At 28.0% G+C, this 20,370-nt stretch overlaps 2 protein-coding genes and 1 non-coding gene across 4 annotated transcripts; 2 read left to right on the top strand and 1 right to left on the bottom strand.

Moving 5' to 3' along the window:
- Positions 3,124-5,344, top strand: LOC109350883 (autophagy-related protein 8C-like). 2 transcript variants are annotated; one of them, XM_019592192.1, is made up of 5 exons: positions 3,124-3,251; positions 3,563-3,630; positions 3,885-3,937; positions 4,885-5,003; positions 5,105-5,344. In XM_019592192.1, exons 1-5 carry the CDS (start codon positions 3,215-3,217, stop codon positions 5,200-5,202), a joined length of 375 nt encoding a protein of 124 aa, XP_019447737.1. In that variant the 5' UTR covers positions 3,124-3,214; the 3' UTR covers positions 5,203-5,344. The 2 variants fall into 2 exon arrangements, with proteins under 2 accessions (XP_019447737.1, XP_019447738.1); XM_019592193.1 differs by having other exon boundaries at positions 3,126-3,251; positions 3,575-3,630.
- TRNAN-GUU lies at positions 6,078-6,151 on the top strand. The gene has a single exon. It is a non-coding gene; the product is annotated as a tRNA-Asn (tRNA).
- On the bottom strand, positions 8,081-12,420 carry LOC109350595 (myb-related protein 305-like). Its single transcript, XM_019591818.1, has 6 exons — positions 12,289-12,420; positions 11,770-12,106; positions 10,728-10,896; positions 10,306-10,394; positions 9,512-9,809; positions 8,081-8,463 (listed from the first exon to the last, which is right to left on the bottom strand). Exons 2-6 carry the CDS (start codon positions 12,088-12,090, stop codon positions 8,276-8,278), a joined length of 1,065 nt encoding a protein of 354 aa, XP_019447363.1. The 5' UTR covers positions 12,091-12,106; positions 12,289-12,420; the 3' UTR covers positions 8,081-8,275.

Here is a 20,370-nt window from a genome sequence, read left to right as displayed (position 1 = left end):
TTGTGGCATTGATGAATGGATGTTTGAGAAGAAGATCTTGACCATTAATTTGAAGTACATTTTTATAAATTTTAAACAAGTCAATTTAAATTGATGTTAGAAATCTTTGTGGTAGCATTGAAGATGTTGCATTAAGTTTCCAACAACTAAGCAACTGAGGAAGCTGCAATATTAATTAAAAGGAGGTAAAGGAATGATGATAAAGCTAAAAGGAGACAAATTTGTAGCTTTTTAATGTGAGCATTTATGGATTATGGGGCAGAGGGAGAGGGATGTTGGTTCTGATCAATCAGCATTTATGTATCCACCACCACCTTATAAGAGAATCTTTGCCTTAGAGAAAGGAAGGATATTATCATATTTAGAATCATTTTAATTCTTTTTTACAAATTCTCCTATCTACTTAGGTTCCATTTTTTTTTGGGTACATTTGAAAATCAAAGAATTAGAAGGAAAAAGAAAACTAAATTAAAATAGTCAAACAGGACCATGGTTCAAATCCTTAGCTTTTATGTAGAGTGTGATATAAGTCTTGTCATGAAGTCAGCCACTTGATTAGCCTCTCGAATTGCATATTTGATCTCAAAGTTTCAATATAGAGAAAACCAAGTATGGGTATCAGATATCATTCCCAGAATTCGGTGAAAACGAACCTAAACATCATCATAAATGATTTGGACCATCTCAAGATAATCTTAGACTACCAAATAACAGATACTTTAAAAACTAAAAGATAAAAGTTGATATTACATGACATTTCTATGTATATACATAAGATATATGGTGGTAGATTTTCACTAAAAGACTACACTAAATAATAAACTTCTTGATGACCATGCATATACATCATACACTTGAATGGAATACAACTTTTCAATCTTCAAATCTGTGATTGTAAATACATAATTTAATCCTCAAATTGACAACATCAATTGGTCTATGTAATTATAAGAATATCATTTTGATCTATGACTTTATATATCATTAGTCAATTTGGTTTTTTTTTAAAAATGTTTTATTATATACCAAATTGATTAACAACATACAAAGTCATAAACCAATTTAATATTTTTGTAATATCATGAACCAAATATATGGATATTATCAATATGAAGGACAAATTTAACTACCATTTTTCATAAAGTTCCAAGTCATCCATACTTGTGCCAACAAAGCAACATGACTAGGCACCTTCTTAATATGTAAAACCTGCCCCTATACTCTTTGAACATGGTAGAACACCTTCTCCTAGAGCAAGAACATTGTTGATCTTTCTGAGTTGTGGTGGAGTTACACAAAGCCATTTTGTTTTGCCCCTAGCTAAAATAATACGATAATAACAACCTAATCAATCTAACTTGTGTGTTTCTCAAGCATCACTTCCTTAACTTTACTAGCTAACTTGTGTGTTTGCTTGCATGCTATGGTTTCTATGGCCTGCAGGTTTTATAGAGAACTCAAGAGAGGCATGTCTAGAATTTTAAGATAATGTGATGCAAGTAAGCCATAGAACTATAAGGTGGTGGGACATACTTACCTTTTTTGTGTGAAAATGTCTATATTATTTATTTATTTTCATCTTTGTAGTTTGTAAGTTTAGTCATTGAGTATTGATGTAGTAAGTCCAAAACATAAATACATTATATTGATCAATTCCAAATTATTGACACATTATAGATATCAAATTCAAATTATTGAACTAAATTCAAAACAAAACATGAAATACAGAGTATCAAAGCAACTCTAACTAAGATCAAAATAAACTAATGTATAGGGACTTTGGCTAATTTCTTTAGGGATTTTTTGTAAGTTAAGTTTTGGAGGGGAATGAAGGAAAAATGAAGACTTTAGAACCATCTTATTAGTGTATTTTATAGTCCCCAAACCTCCATTTTCTCTTCATTTTCCTCTAAAACCTATCTCGCAAACAAATCCTTATCTATAAGGATATAATGATAGAAATCAAAATATCCATATACTAAAATCATATTTAAACTCTCTTTCTATTCTAGCATAGAAATTGTTTAACTCCAAAGAATTATGAAGTTTTGTTAGTTTTTAGATGAATATATATAAAGTTATGTTATTTTGAATATTAAAAGTATGACTTATAATAAAGTTGTAATGACTCCGTATGTATTTATTAATAATTAATTTACGATAATATATATTATTTTCTTATAATATAAAAAGATTTATGAGATGATATATTATTTTTAATATTTGTTATATATATATATATATATATTAAAAGAAATAATTTGAAGGTAAAATGGTAGTGGTGATGAGTAAGTAAAACAAAGATCACTTATCATCATTTCAATAAAAAGTATCATTAAGTTAAAAATAAAAATTCTAAAGTACAATATTTTTTATATTATTTAATAAAAATTAATTCACTTGAAATATAATAATATCATTTTGGGATAGACGATCGAGGACTAACATTCATGAGTAAGATGGATGAGGTGTAAGAAGGAGGAAATAGATTCCCCTCTAGTATCGGACACTTTAGTATTGAGAATGTGAAAGATGTTATTTTTTTAAAATATTTAATTTAAAAAAAATAAAAATTTGGACCATTAAAACATTATTTCTATCATGTGTTGCAATCTTAGACATGTACTGCTCTCTCCAATAATAGAGAGAGTCAGACTCAAGGTGGAGGCTATTGGAGGAGTGACCCTACGAGAAAAAGGAGAAATGAAGTGAATAATGACCCAACACTTGGCATACACTACTATGACTTGTATTCACAAAGAAAACGATCATTGCTCTCTACACCTTTTATTATAACACCTTTTTTCACGACATGGCTGTACACGTGTTACTTTTCCACATGCTTGTGCCCTTCTACAACATACTATACCGAGACCCCAAACAAATAATTGGTAATAATAATTGTTTTGCAATAATCACTAAACGCTGTCGTATATGGTATACTAGACCAATACAATTGGTATAGTGATGTAAAATCTAATGGATCCCAAAATCGACGTTCAATTCCTTTGAGTAACACTTGTTAAAAAAAATGTAATTACAAATTCAAAAGAGATTAATTTCTTACCAAAAGGAGGCGAGATAGGTAATACCAAAAAAATATATGGCATACTAGAGCTTTAGCAAAGACACGTACGTGGCAATCGTTACACTTGAATGATTGAATCTGGAATCCTTTTATCAAACCCTAACTTCGTAACTCTGAATTTTCGGCATGGCTAAGAGTTCTTTCAAGCTCCAACACCCTCTTGGTTCGTTTACTCTTCTTTTTATTTCTCCAATTTCTCTTTTCGATAATTCATAGATTATCAAATCATAGTTAATCATACTCTAGGCCATTTTAATTTTGTGGAATTGGGAATTGGTGGTTTAGTTATTGATGCATGATTTATAACATTGTGTTTTCTTCATGAAGTTTAGTTATTGATTTGTAACGTTGTGTTTATCACAATTTGACAATATAAAACTTTGGTTTTCTCCAAGCATCATATCCAAGTGCAAATAAACTCATTTTCTTGTATATATTACTATATTGGACTTATGTTCTATGATTTGTGCAAAGTTGATGTGGTAGAGAGGAGGCAGGTTGAAGCTGCTCGTATAAGGGAAAAGTATCCTGATAGAATTCCAGTAAGATTTGTGTCCTGTTCTGTACATATATCGGAACCACATCTTCTGTCCCAAAATATTGTGTCACTCCATGTGCCATGAGTTATTATTGGTCAAAAAAATACTTAATAATTAAATTTTTAACTTAAATATATTTTTTAACCAATCATAACTCATAATATGTAGTGAGACATGGGAAAGAAGATGTGCTCTCACATATATAATGATGGTATCACTTCTTGATTATTAATTTTCTTTTCATCTTTTGTGTGTAGGTAATTGTTGAAAAGGCTGAGAAGAGTGATGTTCCTGAAATTGATAAGAAAAAGTAAGTTTTTTTCTAGTTTTTGCAAATAGCAAGTATAATAAGTATAGTTGTAGTTTATGAAATCTGGTTTTCTTCTCAAGTATTGTTACCTATGTTATTTTACGATGAAGCTTATTAGCATTTATTTTTGCTTGAGAGATTGCAAGCATACTTAATTTGGGGTTGAGGTGTTACCTGTTCTGAAGACTGATAAAATTTGGTTGCTTTTCCATGAATTTTTTGGCATGAAATTGAAATGTTCGGGGATAGAAGTTAGACAAATAAGCTGTTGATTAATTTTTAATATGATGAACAGAGGAAGAAGCTTTGTCTTCGGTTCTTTGGTTAACAATAGTAGTGAGTAGAAAAACCCAATTACGATCTGAATTGGAAAAAACAAGGTTCAATGCTATGCTGATTTATACCGGTATATGTCTGTCGTTGTTCTATTGATGTGAAATCCTACTAATAGATTTCTACATTGCTTCAGTTATACCATTTGAAGGTAAGAGAGTGGCGAAATCTGGGATGTTGTAAGTATGGATTCGAATTATGTGTATCCTCAGTCTCATTTCTGAGTGGATTACAATTTTACATATGCTTATTATTTCTTCTCCAACAGCCTTTTGGTTCAGTTTCACAGCTTTCACTATAAATATAAGAGGTTGGATGACCAAAAATTAAAATGGTTTTAAAAAGTGATCTTTGAATATGGAGAAAGTAAGCAACGAAAGGGACCCCAGAAGCCGGTTCTTTAGTAGATATGGGCATATTTTAGGAAGCCTTATGTTTAAATTTGCCTTTGAAATGATAATTTTAGATGCATTAAATTCTTATTCTACTCAAAATATGGACACTAGTCAGAATATTCTACCGTGTATTACAAATTCTAGATACTAATTTTCTTCATTCATGACGATGCTTTTTTCTCCCGTTCATTTATATTGTTCCGTGTTGTATGATTATAGGTATCTGGTTCCTGCTGATCTGACTGTTGGCCAGTTCGTTTACGTGGTGAGAAAGCGAATCAAACTGAGTCCTGAGAAGGCCATCTTCATCTTTGTCAATAACATTTTACCGCCAACAGGTAATACACATGGATTACTTTTGTTATTATCATTGCTGCTTCATAGTATTTAACATTGTAGTTAATTTTGTGAACTGAGTATTGGGTTTCTGTTTATGCAGCGGCTATGATGTCGGCACTATATGAGGAAAACAAGGACGAGGATGGATTCCTGTATATGACTTACAGCGGGGAGAACACATTTGGGATCATCATATGAAATGTTAACAGACAGCAACCATGTATATTCTGTCATGTTCAGTCACTTGTATATTCTGTCCTTTGAATTATTTATCTATGATCTGAACATGACAATCATTAAAAATACTGGAACCAAATGAAAAGGGCCTTATGTTTCTACCTATAATGGAGTTTTTATTAATTTCATTGGAGATGATGATTGGTCATTGTATATTGGCTATTTAGTTTTAATATTGTGTCCCATCCTAAAATATGTGAATTAATTTTGTTCCAAGGGTGTAAATTGTGGTTATTGGAAATCATAATTAAAAATTAAAGCAAGTTGTACTTTGAGTCTAGATTTTGAATATTAAATTTAACTCTTACATTAAACTAAATAGTTTATACACTTGAACTTAAAGAGTGGTTTTGTCAGTTTTGCAAGCTTAGGGAAAGTAACAGCAAAGTTAATAATACCTTTATTTTATAATAGGTTTCCTTTTTAATTTTCAATACAAGGGTATTGATCAGATTATAAAAATATGGTTGTTTTAACATATTTCGGTAATTTTTGAATAACACTTGAGTTTTTTTATACCCAAAATGAGTCTTATATGCACTTGATTTAAATTTCTACTGTTTTTTGGAGATATGTGATGTTGTTAATAAAATTTATGTCTTTAAAAAGTAAAAAAAAAATATAGATGCTAAAAGGAAAATGAAACAAAATATGAAAACATCAATGAGTTATATTATTATATATCAAAAGACATCCATGTCACATGCATGGTGCTTTTTGAAAAAACTAGAATCGATATTAGTATGATATTTCATTCACATTCCATATTTTAACATCAAACATGCAGAATCATTTTGTGCCTATATCACATATCATATTGATGTAAAAGCCAAGGTGCTGGAATAGCTCAGTTGGTTAGAGCGTGTGGCTGTTAACCACAAGGTCGGAGGTTCAACCCCTCCTTCTAGCGTGTTTTTTTCTTTTTCCAAAACAAATTTTTTTCTTTTTCCAAAACAAATTTTTTTCTTTTTCCAAAACAAATTTTTTTCTTTTTCCAAAACAAATTTTTTTCTTTTTCCAAAACAAATTTTTTTCTTTTTCCAAAACAAATTTTTTTCTTTTTCCAAAACAAATTTTTTTCTTTTTCCAAAACAAATTTTTTTCTTTTTCCAAAACAAATTTTTTTCTTTTTCCAAAACAAATTTTTTTCTTTTTCCAAAACAAATTTTTTTCTTTATTATTATTTTTAAACCAAATATAATTAAAGCACTTGTATCACATTGATTTATTTTTATTTCGTTTTTTATCATATTAAAAAAATATTTTTGTCCAAATTTTTAAGCTAGACACAATTAGATGTTCATACATACTAACTAATTAAAGAAATTCAATTAGATGAAGACTATATTTCTTTAAATAATGAAAAGAAAACCATTAAAATGAAGGGGTGGCATGACATGCTTCAATAGTAATGCTATATTCTTATACTAATCTTCCTATCTACAAGAAAGTAATACATACCACTTATAAACCGATAATTAATAAATAAAGTATTATATTGTGACATGTGCTATTTTCTTGTGGATATAAGAATTAATAGAAAGATAAATCATTTTCCCATGCTTCAAATGCCATCCTTAATTGAAGTTGGTTCTTTGTCACAGATTTAATGTAGGAATGGAACTTCACACATTTTGATGGAAAATAAGCAAGGTGATTGGCCTCCTTTTTTGAATTCAGATCTTTTCTAATATGAATGAAAATTTTAAGACTAAGAAATCTCTCTTTCTCATTATATTTATTTGAGAGGAGTTGAATTTAGCTCTTCTCTTTCTTTCAAATTGAATCAAAATCTTTATTTGAAGTAGATGTAACTAAATTTATCTTCACAATTCATTTCGTATAATTTTGTGTTTGATTAAAACATAAAGAAATTAATTATTTAATTTAAAATGAAATAACTTATTGAATAATAACAAATCTATAATACATAAAGTAACACGGAAAATGAAGTATTTAATTTTAAGAGATGATGGATATGATCCTAGCCCTCCTAGGAACTCCAATTTTTAAAACTCTCCATGCATTCATCCTTGAATGCGGAAGAGTTTCACCAATTCAATGTGAATTATAAGGAATAATTTTAAAAATATCATATAGATATCAGATCCAATATTTTTATTTTGATAGTTTTGAATGAAGAAAGGAAGGTGGTAAACATCACGAATTCATTGATTTTTCGGGAAAAAAAATGAAGATATATTTTAATTATGTGTAATTCTTTATAATGATAATGTATAAATATTATAAACCTCACAGGAATTCAAGGTGACACTAATGTTATAATGCCCTAGATTGTGTTTCTCTACATGGGGTGGGATGATAACTGATAAGTTACCAAACACTTTATAACATTTTCGTATAAAATAAAATCATAAGAAATAGCATTGATCATGAAAAAAGTTGTGAAATTCATTTTGTAATTCTGAAATTAGGGTTGGTTTCTTGTAAAAGTAGTCTTTTTTGGATCCTAAGTACCATACAAGGATAAATTGCAATGTTTGATATCTAAGTATGATATTTGCTAGAAGGGAAAATCTGCATCATGATGGTGATTAATTTCTTATTCATAAAGTTAGATAAAATCCTCATTTAATACAAAAAATAACCATATAATATATGTTAACGAACTCAAAATTTAAAAAATTGGAAAACCACTCTTTTAAATATATCAATCTATTTAGAAAACAAACCATAAATACACTAAAAGTCTAGAACTACAATTGCAATATCCAAATGTCTAATTCATTACCCTAGCCAGCTAACTAACCAAGCATCGATCTAACTCCAAACTTAAATAAATAACTTAACTACATGGATAATCTCTATACCTCTACATTATTCTAAAATATACCATAAGGATATGAATCCAAAGCTTTATCTTTTATAAATTGGTGTATGGATTCAAAGCTTTGCATACCGATAAGTTCTATAACGTTATCTACTTGATCATTCTTTGTATTGGATGGACACTTCTCATGCTCAGTTTAATACGACTTTTTCTGCATCGGAAAAAAATAATACCGAAAGGGCTTTATTTTTTTGGCTTCTCCATCTCTTTGGTGGGTTGAGTTTGAAGGTTTTGTGACTTACTATGATCTTGTTTACGGTACCAATCTGGTATTGGCATTTCTATGGGAAAATATGTGAGTAGACTACACAAGTCATCATCCCACACAGTCTCATCTATATCCAATGGCTCCTTAGCAATTTCTTTCTTCCCTGTGGATTCAAGTTTTTCACAAATATTAGTGAATATTGGTATAATAAACTATATATATATATATTAGGTTTTCGTATATATAAATAAAAGACATGGTCATTTTTTATTGGCAATTGTTAATATGTTAGTTGTTAATATGTTAGTATATGGTCATTTAATGATCGAACATGCATGTCACCTAATGATAAAGTTTTCATTTTGTTTTAAGGGGTCCTATGATAAGGTTAAAAATCAACACTTTATTTTCATATTATTATACACTTCCTCTATCGTTATCATCACCTCATGTTGAAAAATATTTGAATACTATAGTCAATTGCCAATCTAGAATCCAAGAATATGAGGTGCTAGTTATATTGGATGATTCAAATTATATTAGAATAAGAAAATTAAGTAACATGAATGTAATTTTATATAAACTATGATACAGCAAATGTTAAAATATATACAAACACTTTTTTTCCAGAAGGTGCACAACCTCATCAAAGTGTGTTTCCATTAGAGTGTGTTCACTAGTTTGGAATACATGTATATTTATATAAAAAAATCAAAAGTAAATAACAAATAAAGATAAAAATATAATATCAAATAGAATTACAATGTTCAAATTAATGCTCTATACATATTATTGAGGGTCACACCAAATGTACTTATTGACTTATTGAGTAGTTTCTCATTAATTATATTAGACATGTCTAAACCTTTGATCATATATTACAAAGTTAAGATTACATATGAATTTATTCAAAAATCAACAATTTAGATATGTGTGAAAACATTCAATAGTTTCTCCTTATGTGAACCAAGGGTTTTGGCCATACTATATTCTTTACAAGTTATCCTCAACACAATTCCTTACTAGGAAATTAGGGCATGTAATCAAATCTACACTTACTCGTTCTTGTTTCTTTTAATTATGTGTGAGTTGTTATTTATTGATTAAAATCTAGAGTTTCAAAATATCCAACTTTTTAAAGAAACTACATAATTAAATAATATCATAGGAATCAAATTTATCAAACACAAGATCATAATAAAGAGGCTTACCCTTGAGGGTTTCATTACTATTGTCTCCATTGTTGTTCTTCTTCTTTTTCTTCAAGGATGGCTCCAAAGCCACATGCACACTACTAGTTCCTCCTTCCTTTGTATTTTCCTCTAACACTAAGCTTTTCCTCTTATTATTAGATGATTTTTCTGCAGCTTCTGCTACTGCTATTGCTGAATTTTCACTCCTTGGTTTGTTGTTATGTGAATGACTTTGACCCTCCACAACTAAAGCATCCAATAAGCCACTATTTCCTTTAGATGAATTTGGTGCAACCTCATAGTTTTCATTATTAACCTGTAGGAAAATTAAGATAATTTCTATTACTTATTGCACCCAAATACAAAATAGGGAGAGATCTATTTATATTGAAATTGAATTACATTAGTTACTTTTTGATTTATTATTATCAAATGCTTGCGTTTAATGGGACGAATCCACTCTTAAAAATGATTACTTTGATATATCGCATAAACTCTTTGAAATGAAAAAAGTCTCATCCATTCATTTTTTCAAATCCAACGGATCAAAATAGTGAAACTTAAAGTCCTCTAAGATTCATCATTTTCTCTCTCATCACCTCTTCCACTGACCCCTTTGGCCGTTGAATTTGAAAAAATGAATGAATGACATTGAGTGTAACTAGTATAATTCAATTCGGATGTAAACTGATCTCTCCCTCTATATATATAGATAGATATATATACTAAAGTTATGATGATAAATAATTAAATACTAAGATAATGCATAGTTTGCCATATAATAAGGAAGTGGATCTTAGTGGTTGATATACCTTGATTGAAGCTCCAATTGAACCATCAACAGCACTAACATAGGATGAAGCAGAAGTAACTGAGTCAGATGGTGTTTGGCTTGAAGAGACTGAGCTTGGAACCAATGGAGGAAGCATAGAGTTTGAATTGAAGCCATTTTTATAGTTAAAGCTTCCAGAAGAGTAATTGTAACCATTTGAATCAGAATTATTTGCAACAACAAAACTTTGGTTATTCAACAAATTGGATGATGATGAAGAAGAAGAAGCATAGAGAGAATTAGGTTGTTTATTCTGTGGAGGGTGTAGAGCAGAATAATGGTTGGAGTTATTCACCTTGTTAGGGTTTGATGAAGAAAAGAGTGAAGGAAATGGTAATGAAAATGAAAGAGGATAGTTATTATTACTATTAATATTAATATTAATATTATTATTATTATTACTATTATTATTATTATGGTAAGGTTTATCAAAATATCGTTCCTCTTGAAGATGGTAAAGAGTGGCTTCACGTATAATTTCTGGAGGGTAAATTGGTAAACCTGCTTTCTCACACCTTTTTATTCTAGTGTTCCAGAAGTTCTTTATTTCGTTGTCGGTTCTTCCAGGTAACTGGAAAAAAAAATAGTAAGATTTTTGTGATAAAAAATACTGAGCAAATGGAAATTGGAAAGTGTTCTATTTGAAAATTCAAAATTGGCCAATAAGTAAATAAAAATAGAAATAAATTTGAAAATAAATAGCAATGAATGAAACTCAATTGAAGGTTTTTTTTTTTTTGTCAAATGATAGAATCTTCAATATTTATTCTTTTACTATAAAAATTGCTTTTATTAAAGTAGAGTAATTATTCTCTGACTAAAATTTCAAGCTTTTATTAAAGTAGAGTAATTATTCTATGGCACGAAAATAGACACACCAAGAAGGTGCAAAATGGATTTTAATTGTTTTTCAACCATGGTTGGGTCAAAATAAAATCACATATGGCAGATCTAAATCATGACCAAATTAAAATCAGAAAAAAAAGAGGAAAAAAATAGTAGATTCATAAAACACATACATCTTCTAAATAGTGAGTCACAAGTTGATCCAAACCAAAACATGACACAATTACATATAGATAAAATGAACCAATCAAATTAAGATCACTTTGGAAGCCAAGGACTAAACTAAAGTCCATCAACACAATATAACACTTGAATTTGGATCTTTCTTATCAACTTTTCATCCATCCTTTCCATAAAAAAACTACAAACATACTTTGCATCAATCTATAAGTTAACAAAACAATTTAAAATTAGTATTAAAATAAGTAAAACGTTTTTTATGGTGATGGAGAAAGCATGTAAAGATGATGAATAAGATTACCATAAACACAAATGATAAAAACTATAATCCTATACAACTATTAAAATATTTTATTATATTTATAAAGAAATAGCAATAATGGTGATGGAAGAAATTTAAGAAGAAATCATGTTTTACCTTTGAGGACATTCTTGCCCATTTGTTTCCATGCTTGGCATGAAGTTCAACAATGATTCGTTCTTCTTCAAGAGAAAATGAACCTTTCTTAAGATTAGGCCTTAGATGATTGACCCATCTTAGTCTACAACTTTTTCCACACCTTAACAACCCAGAATTCTTTTGAACTGCATTCCAATTCCCTTCACCATATTTGCTCACATAATTTATTAATATTGCATCTTCATCCGGTGTCCATGGCCCCTTCTTCAAATAACCTTCATTATCATTTGACACATCTTCATTGTTTTTGTTTTTGTCGTTGAGGATTATTCTCATCATATTCACTTGAGTAAACCTAATAAAAATGTCAACTTTTGTTAGAAAATAATGATTTACAAGTAATATATATATATATATACACAAACCCAAATGGATTGTGAATAAATATTAGAATGCAACATAATTGAAACCTAAAAAAACATTCTTACAACTTGGGCATGTAATCAAATGAATGTATAATTTGTATGTAGGATGTACCTGGTAACTAGTTTATGAGATTCCGATATAGGAGAATATTGTAAAAGATGGATTATAATTCTCTCCTCCGAACGAATGAAATAGTGAATATTATTGAATAAAAAAGAGAATAATATACAAGAAGAGAGAGAGAAAGGGACACTTTTTCTTCTCTTTTTGTATTGATATTTTTGAGAAAATGACAATTAGATTAAGGGGAAGAAGGTGCATGATATAGAGAGACAAATGAGGTAATAGATATAAGAGAGGTTTTGTGGGGCCAAGGCTTTGAAAGGGTTTGCTTTTGGTATTATTTTGTGTTTAGAGAAAAAGGAAACAAGAAAGAAAGTGATGGGATTCATGATTATAGGTATGAGCTAACATTTCGTACCGCATTACATGCTAAGGGTTACCCTCATCATAGACACGTTTATTAGGTACATATCTTTGTGCATTACACATTGTAAATTAATCACTTTCATTTTTTATGTATATTACACAATGTACATCACTTCTTTCATTTCTAATATTGATCAAACTTTAATATTGTACTTAAAAAAATTAGTCATATTCTATCATTTATGCATGAAAATATAGTTGGTAGATAATTTGTAGAGCCTTAGGCTTGTTGTGGCCCCATGAGACTCATAAAAAAAATTTCATCAACATAAAAACTCAATCAACTATGGTGAGTCTTTCGTCATTTCATACATTACTATACTATTAAGAAAAGTATAAACATTCATAATAAATTGACCTACAAATCCTTTCATGCACACATAAAGGTAACATATGGCATAAGATTTAAAAATGATAGGAACATCTAAAGACTTATTTATTACCTAATTCATCCAATTTCTCATTAAAATGAAAATTATAGATTTTTTTTTACAAAGTAAAATATTTTCCTTCTTTGATGAGGGCCAACTATATTTACAAGGAATAAGACTTAATAAATATTTTTTATATTGACTTAATAAATATTAAGTCACTTATATTTTAATTAATAAAATTAAGTATTTAAGTATTATATTTTAATTGTTATGAATAACACTCAGCAATTTCATAGGTGTATTTGGTTGGCCTGAGGATATTGACACTCTATTTTGACTATCTACTCTCCCTTTTAATTATTTTAGTCATTGTTTACCTAAATGACCTGACTATTAATATTATCTTTATAATTAAATATTTCTACTCATAATCGTAAGATATTTATCTAAATTTTTTTGGTAAGGATTTTTTTTAAGAAAATACTGTCCCATTGAATCATGCATTTGTTTAATTTATTTGTTTGAATGTTTTGTAAGAAAATATTTTATTTCAATTTGCTTAGTACATATATTTTATAAAATTAAAATACATATATCTGGGTATATATATATATATATATATATATATTATTATTAGTTATAACTTATACAATTAGCTTCAGTACATAGAATTTGTTATTAATTATAACTTATATAGTCTTGAGAGAATATCTATTTCTCAATTCCACTAACATGTGACATATAAATAGCTAAGACCTTTTGGAAAAAAATAGAAAAAAGACGTATATATTAGCAATATCGGTATATGAGTTTTTATATTGTTATTTATCATTTATATTTTATTACCAATAATTTTTAAATATATATAATACAGATAGGTGAATAATAATACTATTTGTGTATAAATAATTATACTGAATAATGCGTAAATATTGTACTAAAAAATAGTCATCATATCAAAAAAATACTATATAAGAATTTCTATATTATTTCTATATTATTTATGTGTTAATAATTATTAATATGTTAATAAGATAATATAAATGACTAACGAATAAAATATTGATGTGTAAAAAACTTTACAAAAACAATACATATATATCAAATTATTTTAAACGATATAAAATTCATGAAGGTAAAAATGAAAAAATAGATATAAAAATAATCTAACATTACACAGACAAGTGGAAAATTATTTAAATGTTTATATAGTTGAAATTTGATATCAGTATATTACCAATCTAATAACAGTAGTCAGATACTTTAAGATTCTAAATTATATTGAATATGACTTAGACAATAATTTAATATATATATATATATAAACATATTCAATGGAGTATTTTATTTAAATATAATTCTAAGGAAGTAATTTGACTATGATTTATGAATTGTATAAAAAAAGTTATGCTTAAATTAATTAGAATAAAAATAATGAAAAATAATAGAATATATTAGTTCACTTTACTTTTGGACCAAAAAATGATTTAATATTTTTATTAACGAAATTATTTTATAAAAATAGTTGAATATTATTATATTACAAAATCAGTCTAGTAAGGTCTAAATATTTAAGTATAAATGATAAAATTAGACATTAAACTTATTGAAGACATAATATAAATCCTATTTTAAGTAATCAAAATTTGAAAGTGTCATAGTCTCACATGTTTATTAATGTTTTATATTAATATAGGAAAATAGAATGTTAATAGTTTCAACTCTTCTATGTATCGTACCAGAAAGCCTGTAGCATTTTGAAACTAGTAGATAAATTGATAGACTCATTTGATGAACAAAAATTGAAAGAAATTTATCTTTCAGAATTTTATCAACGTTTACTGTAAACTCAAATAATTTAAAATTTATTATTATTTTTATGATAGATATATATAAATAGTTTTTATAATTAAGGTACAAAATACAAAATAATTACTAATTAAATAATTTATTATATTTTATTAATTATTACTTAATTATCTATGTAATTAAATAATAAATAAATAATAAACAAGTGAACTTATAATAAATATATAAATATTATATCACACGTGGATCATAACCACACACAATAAACTCACAATTATAAGTTTAGAGTAGATAATTACACCATATAAGCTCACAATATGAAGTTAGTTTTTATAAATAACCACACATAATTAAAGCATATTAGTTTCATAAAAAGAATAAAAGCCAAGATGAGAACATAGATTTAACCAAGAGAATGGTTAAGTGTGTAAGGTCTCATTATATCCATAAAAAGATTAAAGGTTACACTCGTAAGATAATACTATTAGGATGAATAATTACGCACCATAAAAGAGATTAAGTCACTATGCAAAAGGTACAAAAGAAAAAAAAAGAGCATATATATCTAATAATTTTATTCTATCGAATAATATCCGCACATCAAACGCTAACAAATGTTACCTTCTCATTTCTTATTCATAATTTAGTTGTTTTTCTGTATTCTTTCAGACTTCAAAATAGTAGTATAAATTTATCCATTTCTATATATGACAGAATTTTCTTTTCCTTTATAATACGTCAAGAAGTAAAAACCACCAGGTATTATGTAAATATTTTTAATGCTATGTTATTTTTTATTTTTAATAGATACTATCTTCAAATCATATTAAAAAAATATTATTTTGGAATGGTATGACACGTGTAATATTTTAAAGAACTGATTAATTGTCATATATATAGTGAGAGAGAGATTGAGGTACTTTTATTTCCTTCGTTAATAGATTTTATTTCACTTTCCACGAAAAATAATAATAAACTACAGTTTCCATGTTATCAGTTTTTACTCATTGAATTGATTTCTATTTTTAACAATTACAAGGTTTTGGATTTTCTCAATAATTGACGCCCTACCATTATATTTAGAGTAAAAAATATATTATATCCTCACAAAAAACAAATGTAAAAATCCTCTTGTGACATGTATCACTTTCAACCCACATAAAGTTGAAGTCTTTTGTGAATTTCTTATGGTTATTTGATTAGCTTTACCCAATGTTAATACTAATGTGTTTCTAGAAACTAATTTGTCTCACATGTTACATGATAGAATCAATCAATTCTCCTTAAAATTAAAGTTACAGAAAATTATTAATAATAGGTGTAAAAAAAAGTATATTGTCTTTCATCCTAAAGGGCAACTATATTTACAAGTAAAGTTGCTGAATGAATATTTTTATATCGAATTAATAAATATTATCTCACTTATATTTTAATTAATTAGAATTAAGCATTTAAGTATAATATAATTGTTTCTATCACCAAATAAATCAAGATTTTATTAAAAAAAGAGAGTGACAAACAAGTGGAACTCAAATTCACACAAGTTTAAAGAAATGTTAACAAGAAATAATATAATCTAAATAATTTAAAATATATTATGCATAAGAATAATTAAAAATTGCACATCTTATTTTTAGAATATTCAAATAATTTAATTAGATTAACTCAATTACTTAGTCCATATGTTATCAGTAACACCTAGCGATTCTTCATTTGTGTCTCGTTCCTAAGAAGAAGAATCTGTTAACCCTCTCTAAATATATACCAAATTCTCTGATAGGATGCATCTACAAAATTCTTGCTGATGTTCTTGCAAACTATTTTAAGTTTGTGATGAATAAATTTATTTCTAAAAATCAATTCACTTTCATTAAGGTAGACAAATCCTTGATGAAGTAGTGATTCTTAAAGAGATAATAGACGATGCAAAGAAAAATAGGAAGGAATGTATAGTTTTTAAAATTGACTTTGAAAAGCTCGGTCAATTGGGTTTCCTTGATCATATGATGGATAAGATGAATTTCTATGAAAACTGGCGACTTTGGATCATGGAGTGTGTTTCTAGTGTCTTATTATCAGTTTTGGTTAATGGTAGCCCCACGAAGGAAATTAAGATGTCGACATGAATCAAACGTGGTGATCATTCATCTCATTTTATTTTCCTTTTAGTCACGGAATGCTTAAATGGCCTTATGAAGTTAGTGGTATTGAAAAACAAGTTTGAGGGTTATAAAGTTGGATTCAACATGATTGGTGTCAATCTTCTTCAATATGTTGATGATGTGGTTATTTTTGGGGCCTCTATGAAGAACGTAAAAGCTATGAAGTATATTCTCCGTCTGTTTGAAGCTTGCTCAGGGTTGAAAGTAAATTTTAGAAAATCCAGTGTGACTAGGATCAACATTTCCTCTCATTTTTAGATGGTATGACAGGTTTTTTAAATTGCAAATGAGAGTTTGGGCTATCCATTTTTTGGTATTCTGTTGGTTTGTAATCATTGAAGAAAAAAGGTGTAGAAAGATATGTTATCAACTATGTCAAAGATGTTAGCTTCATGGGAGAGTCGTTTTTTTGTCTTTTGGAGGATGAGTTGTTTTAATCAATACTATTTTAAATGCATTAACAATTTACCTCTGTCTACAAAATCATGGCAATACAACAAAAATGTATCAATTCTCTGAATGGATACTGAACGTGGGGGTGAGAAATTATGTAAGTCTCATAATGGTTGTGCTGAACTTGATATCACAAAAGAACTTTTAATTCTTGATTTTGATAACCCAATTGATGTCATAGTGTCTAGCATCTATCCGAACCTACAAAATCACTACAAGGACGAACAATGTCTACAATATAGATCAATACTTTCATCATAAATTAAGTTTGTTGATCAAATCAATGAATATGTTATTATAGGTGAATTTTTTTTAATTGTCATTAAATTTTCATTTCTTCGATATAATAGATTTATTAAAGTTATACTAATAAATGTTCTAACCTATAACTATAGGTGAGGAAAATGAACTTGAGTTCACGTTCAGTTGATATATGTGATGCTAATGAAAGTGAAACATTCAATATATTAACTCTTAAATTTCTAAACTCACTTATAACCTCGGGTCTTCCCGATTATAAAATCAAGTTGAAAGTTGAAACTTTAATAATTTTATTGAGAAAATTAGTGACCGATCTGAAGGATGATGTAATAGTACAAAATCGGTTGTCACTAAAATGGGAAATCATGTACTTGAAGCAAATATGAAAAATATTGGAAATATAATATATACTCCTCAGATGTTAATGCCTTCATCACAATCTCCATGACTTTTCAAGCTTATCAAAAGAGAATTCTTCATAATTGTTTCATATACTATGATAATCAATAAATCTCAAGTCATTAGAAAATCTAGGGTTATATTTACCAACACCAATATTTTGGCATGTCCATTTGTATGTAGCTATTTCAAGAGTTCAAAGAAAAAATGATTGAAGATATTCATACATGATAAGGATGATCAACCATTAAAGAAAACAACAAATATGGTTTATAAAAAAAGTTTTCCAAAATCTCTAACATGTATTTTACAACTTATTTTACATTGTCTTCCAAACTTTTATTCGTAGCAATTATTTATATAACACATTTAACATCATCTCATTCTTCAACAAATCTACATCAACAATCAAATACATAAACATCATATTTCATAGGTAACCTCAATAATATTTTCATTAATAAATTATGTTTTTTCTTTAAATAAATTAATGTAAAATATATTGTCACCCGTGCGAATGCACGGGTATCCTACTAGTACTATTTTAAATGCATTAACAATTTACCTCTTTCTTTTTAGAAAGCTCTAGAGCGTGTGATCAAAAGTTTAAATAAAATTCAGAGACAATTTCTTTGGGGCGGTGATGGAGCTCGAAGAGTAATCCCTTGGGTCAAGTGAGAAACAATGTGTACGGATCATGATAAGGGTGGTTTAGGTGTTAAAGATTTAGAGTTCTTTAATTTAGCCCTCCTCGGTAAATAGAGATAGCAAGATTTAATTGAGAAAAATTCTCTTTGGGTTAAAGTTCTAGAGTCTAAATATGGAGCATCAGGTGCTTCTGAGACCCGAGTTAGGGAGTCTGGTGGGCTTTCAGCTTCAGTTTGGTGGAGAGATTTGAAGAAAGTGATGAGTTGTTTAAGTCTCGTTTGAGGGAGGACGAATAATGATTTTAGAAAAGAGGTGGGTAATGATAATAACACAAGATTCTAGTTGGATTTATGAGTGAGAGAAAAAGCTTTAAATGATTCTTTATTTTTGAGAGGTTATATAAGTTGAATATGGATAAAGAGGCTCTGATTGGTGAGTTGGGGATCTGGGTGGGTGGAGTTTAACATTGGAATATCACTTGGATGAGATAATATTTTGAATGGAATAAATCTTTGGTTGAGGAGCTTTTAAATGAATATGGATTCATGATGTGCCAAAGATATATGGTCAAATCTACATATAAAATTAGTTGACAAAAATATGATATAGTACCATAGGAACGAAAGATGTGGAAATTGGTTTGACACTTCTTGGCACCTTTGAGGATTCAGATGTTTGCTTGGAGGATTCTGTTAGATAAAATTCCTTGTAAGATAACTTATCCAAAAAAGATATTAATATTATAAGATGTAATACTTTTCTCATAAACCTATCCATATTTTAATTTGTTTTTCTTTAATAATTTATAAGATCAAATGTCATATTTTTCGTATTGAAAAAAATCTCAAATTAATGTCTTCATTATCCGGTTGTTAGTAGTAACCATTAAGAAGGGTTTAGAAGTAAATGTACTTTATGAGTAATTAATTTTTCATTTATTTGCTTTGGTTATTGTTAATGTAATGTCAATATTATGGTTATCGTTTAACCTTTGTCATTGGACTAAGTGGGAATAAAGATGAGTTAAATTTTCCTAGCAATTTCTTTCCTTCTTCATCTTAGTAAGGAAATAGAAAGTTAGAAACCTTCCTAATGTGAATTTCATCCTAGTGGCATGTTTAAAAAAAATAGTAAATTCCATGCAACTTTGATGATCCTAGGTTATTTGAATCAGGAACTAACTTCAAGGAATAGTGTTTATGGTGGAGAATAATAGATATATGAAAGTGTATTAAATGAAGATGATGCTTCTGATTGTAGCTAACCATTCTCTAAAATAGGAAATCAACAATGTCTAGATTCTAGAAAGAAAACACATGCATGTATATAATGATAAAAGGTTAATGGTAAATACTTATTTTAGTCTCTTATATTTTTCGACCTCACCAGTTTAGTCTTTTAAAATAGAAAAGACCTAAAATGGTCCCCAAAATTTTCAAACGTGAGTCAAATTAGTCATTTTATGGTCAAGTTAGTCCATACCAATTGTTATAAAACATGCTAAAGGGACTAATTTGACCCATATTTAAAATTTTTATGGACCACTTTAGGTCTTTTCTTTTTTGAAAGACTAAATTAATAAGATCAAAAAATATGAA

Source organism: Lupinus angustifolius, chromosome LG06, assembly GCF_001865875.1.
Source record: "Lupinus angustifolius cultivar Tanjil chromosome LG06, LupAngTanjil_v1.0, whole genome shotgun sequence".
In the NCBI taxonomy this organism is placed as follows: domain Eukaryota; kingdom Viridiplantae; phylum Streptophyta; class Magnoliopsida; order Fabales; family Fabaceae; genus Lupinus; species Lupinus angustifolius.
The sequence above is the reverse complement of the archived record's forward strand: the minus strand, read 5'-3'. Positions and strand labels throughout refer to the sequence as shown.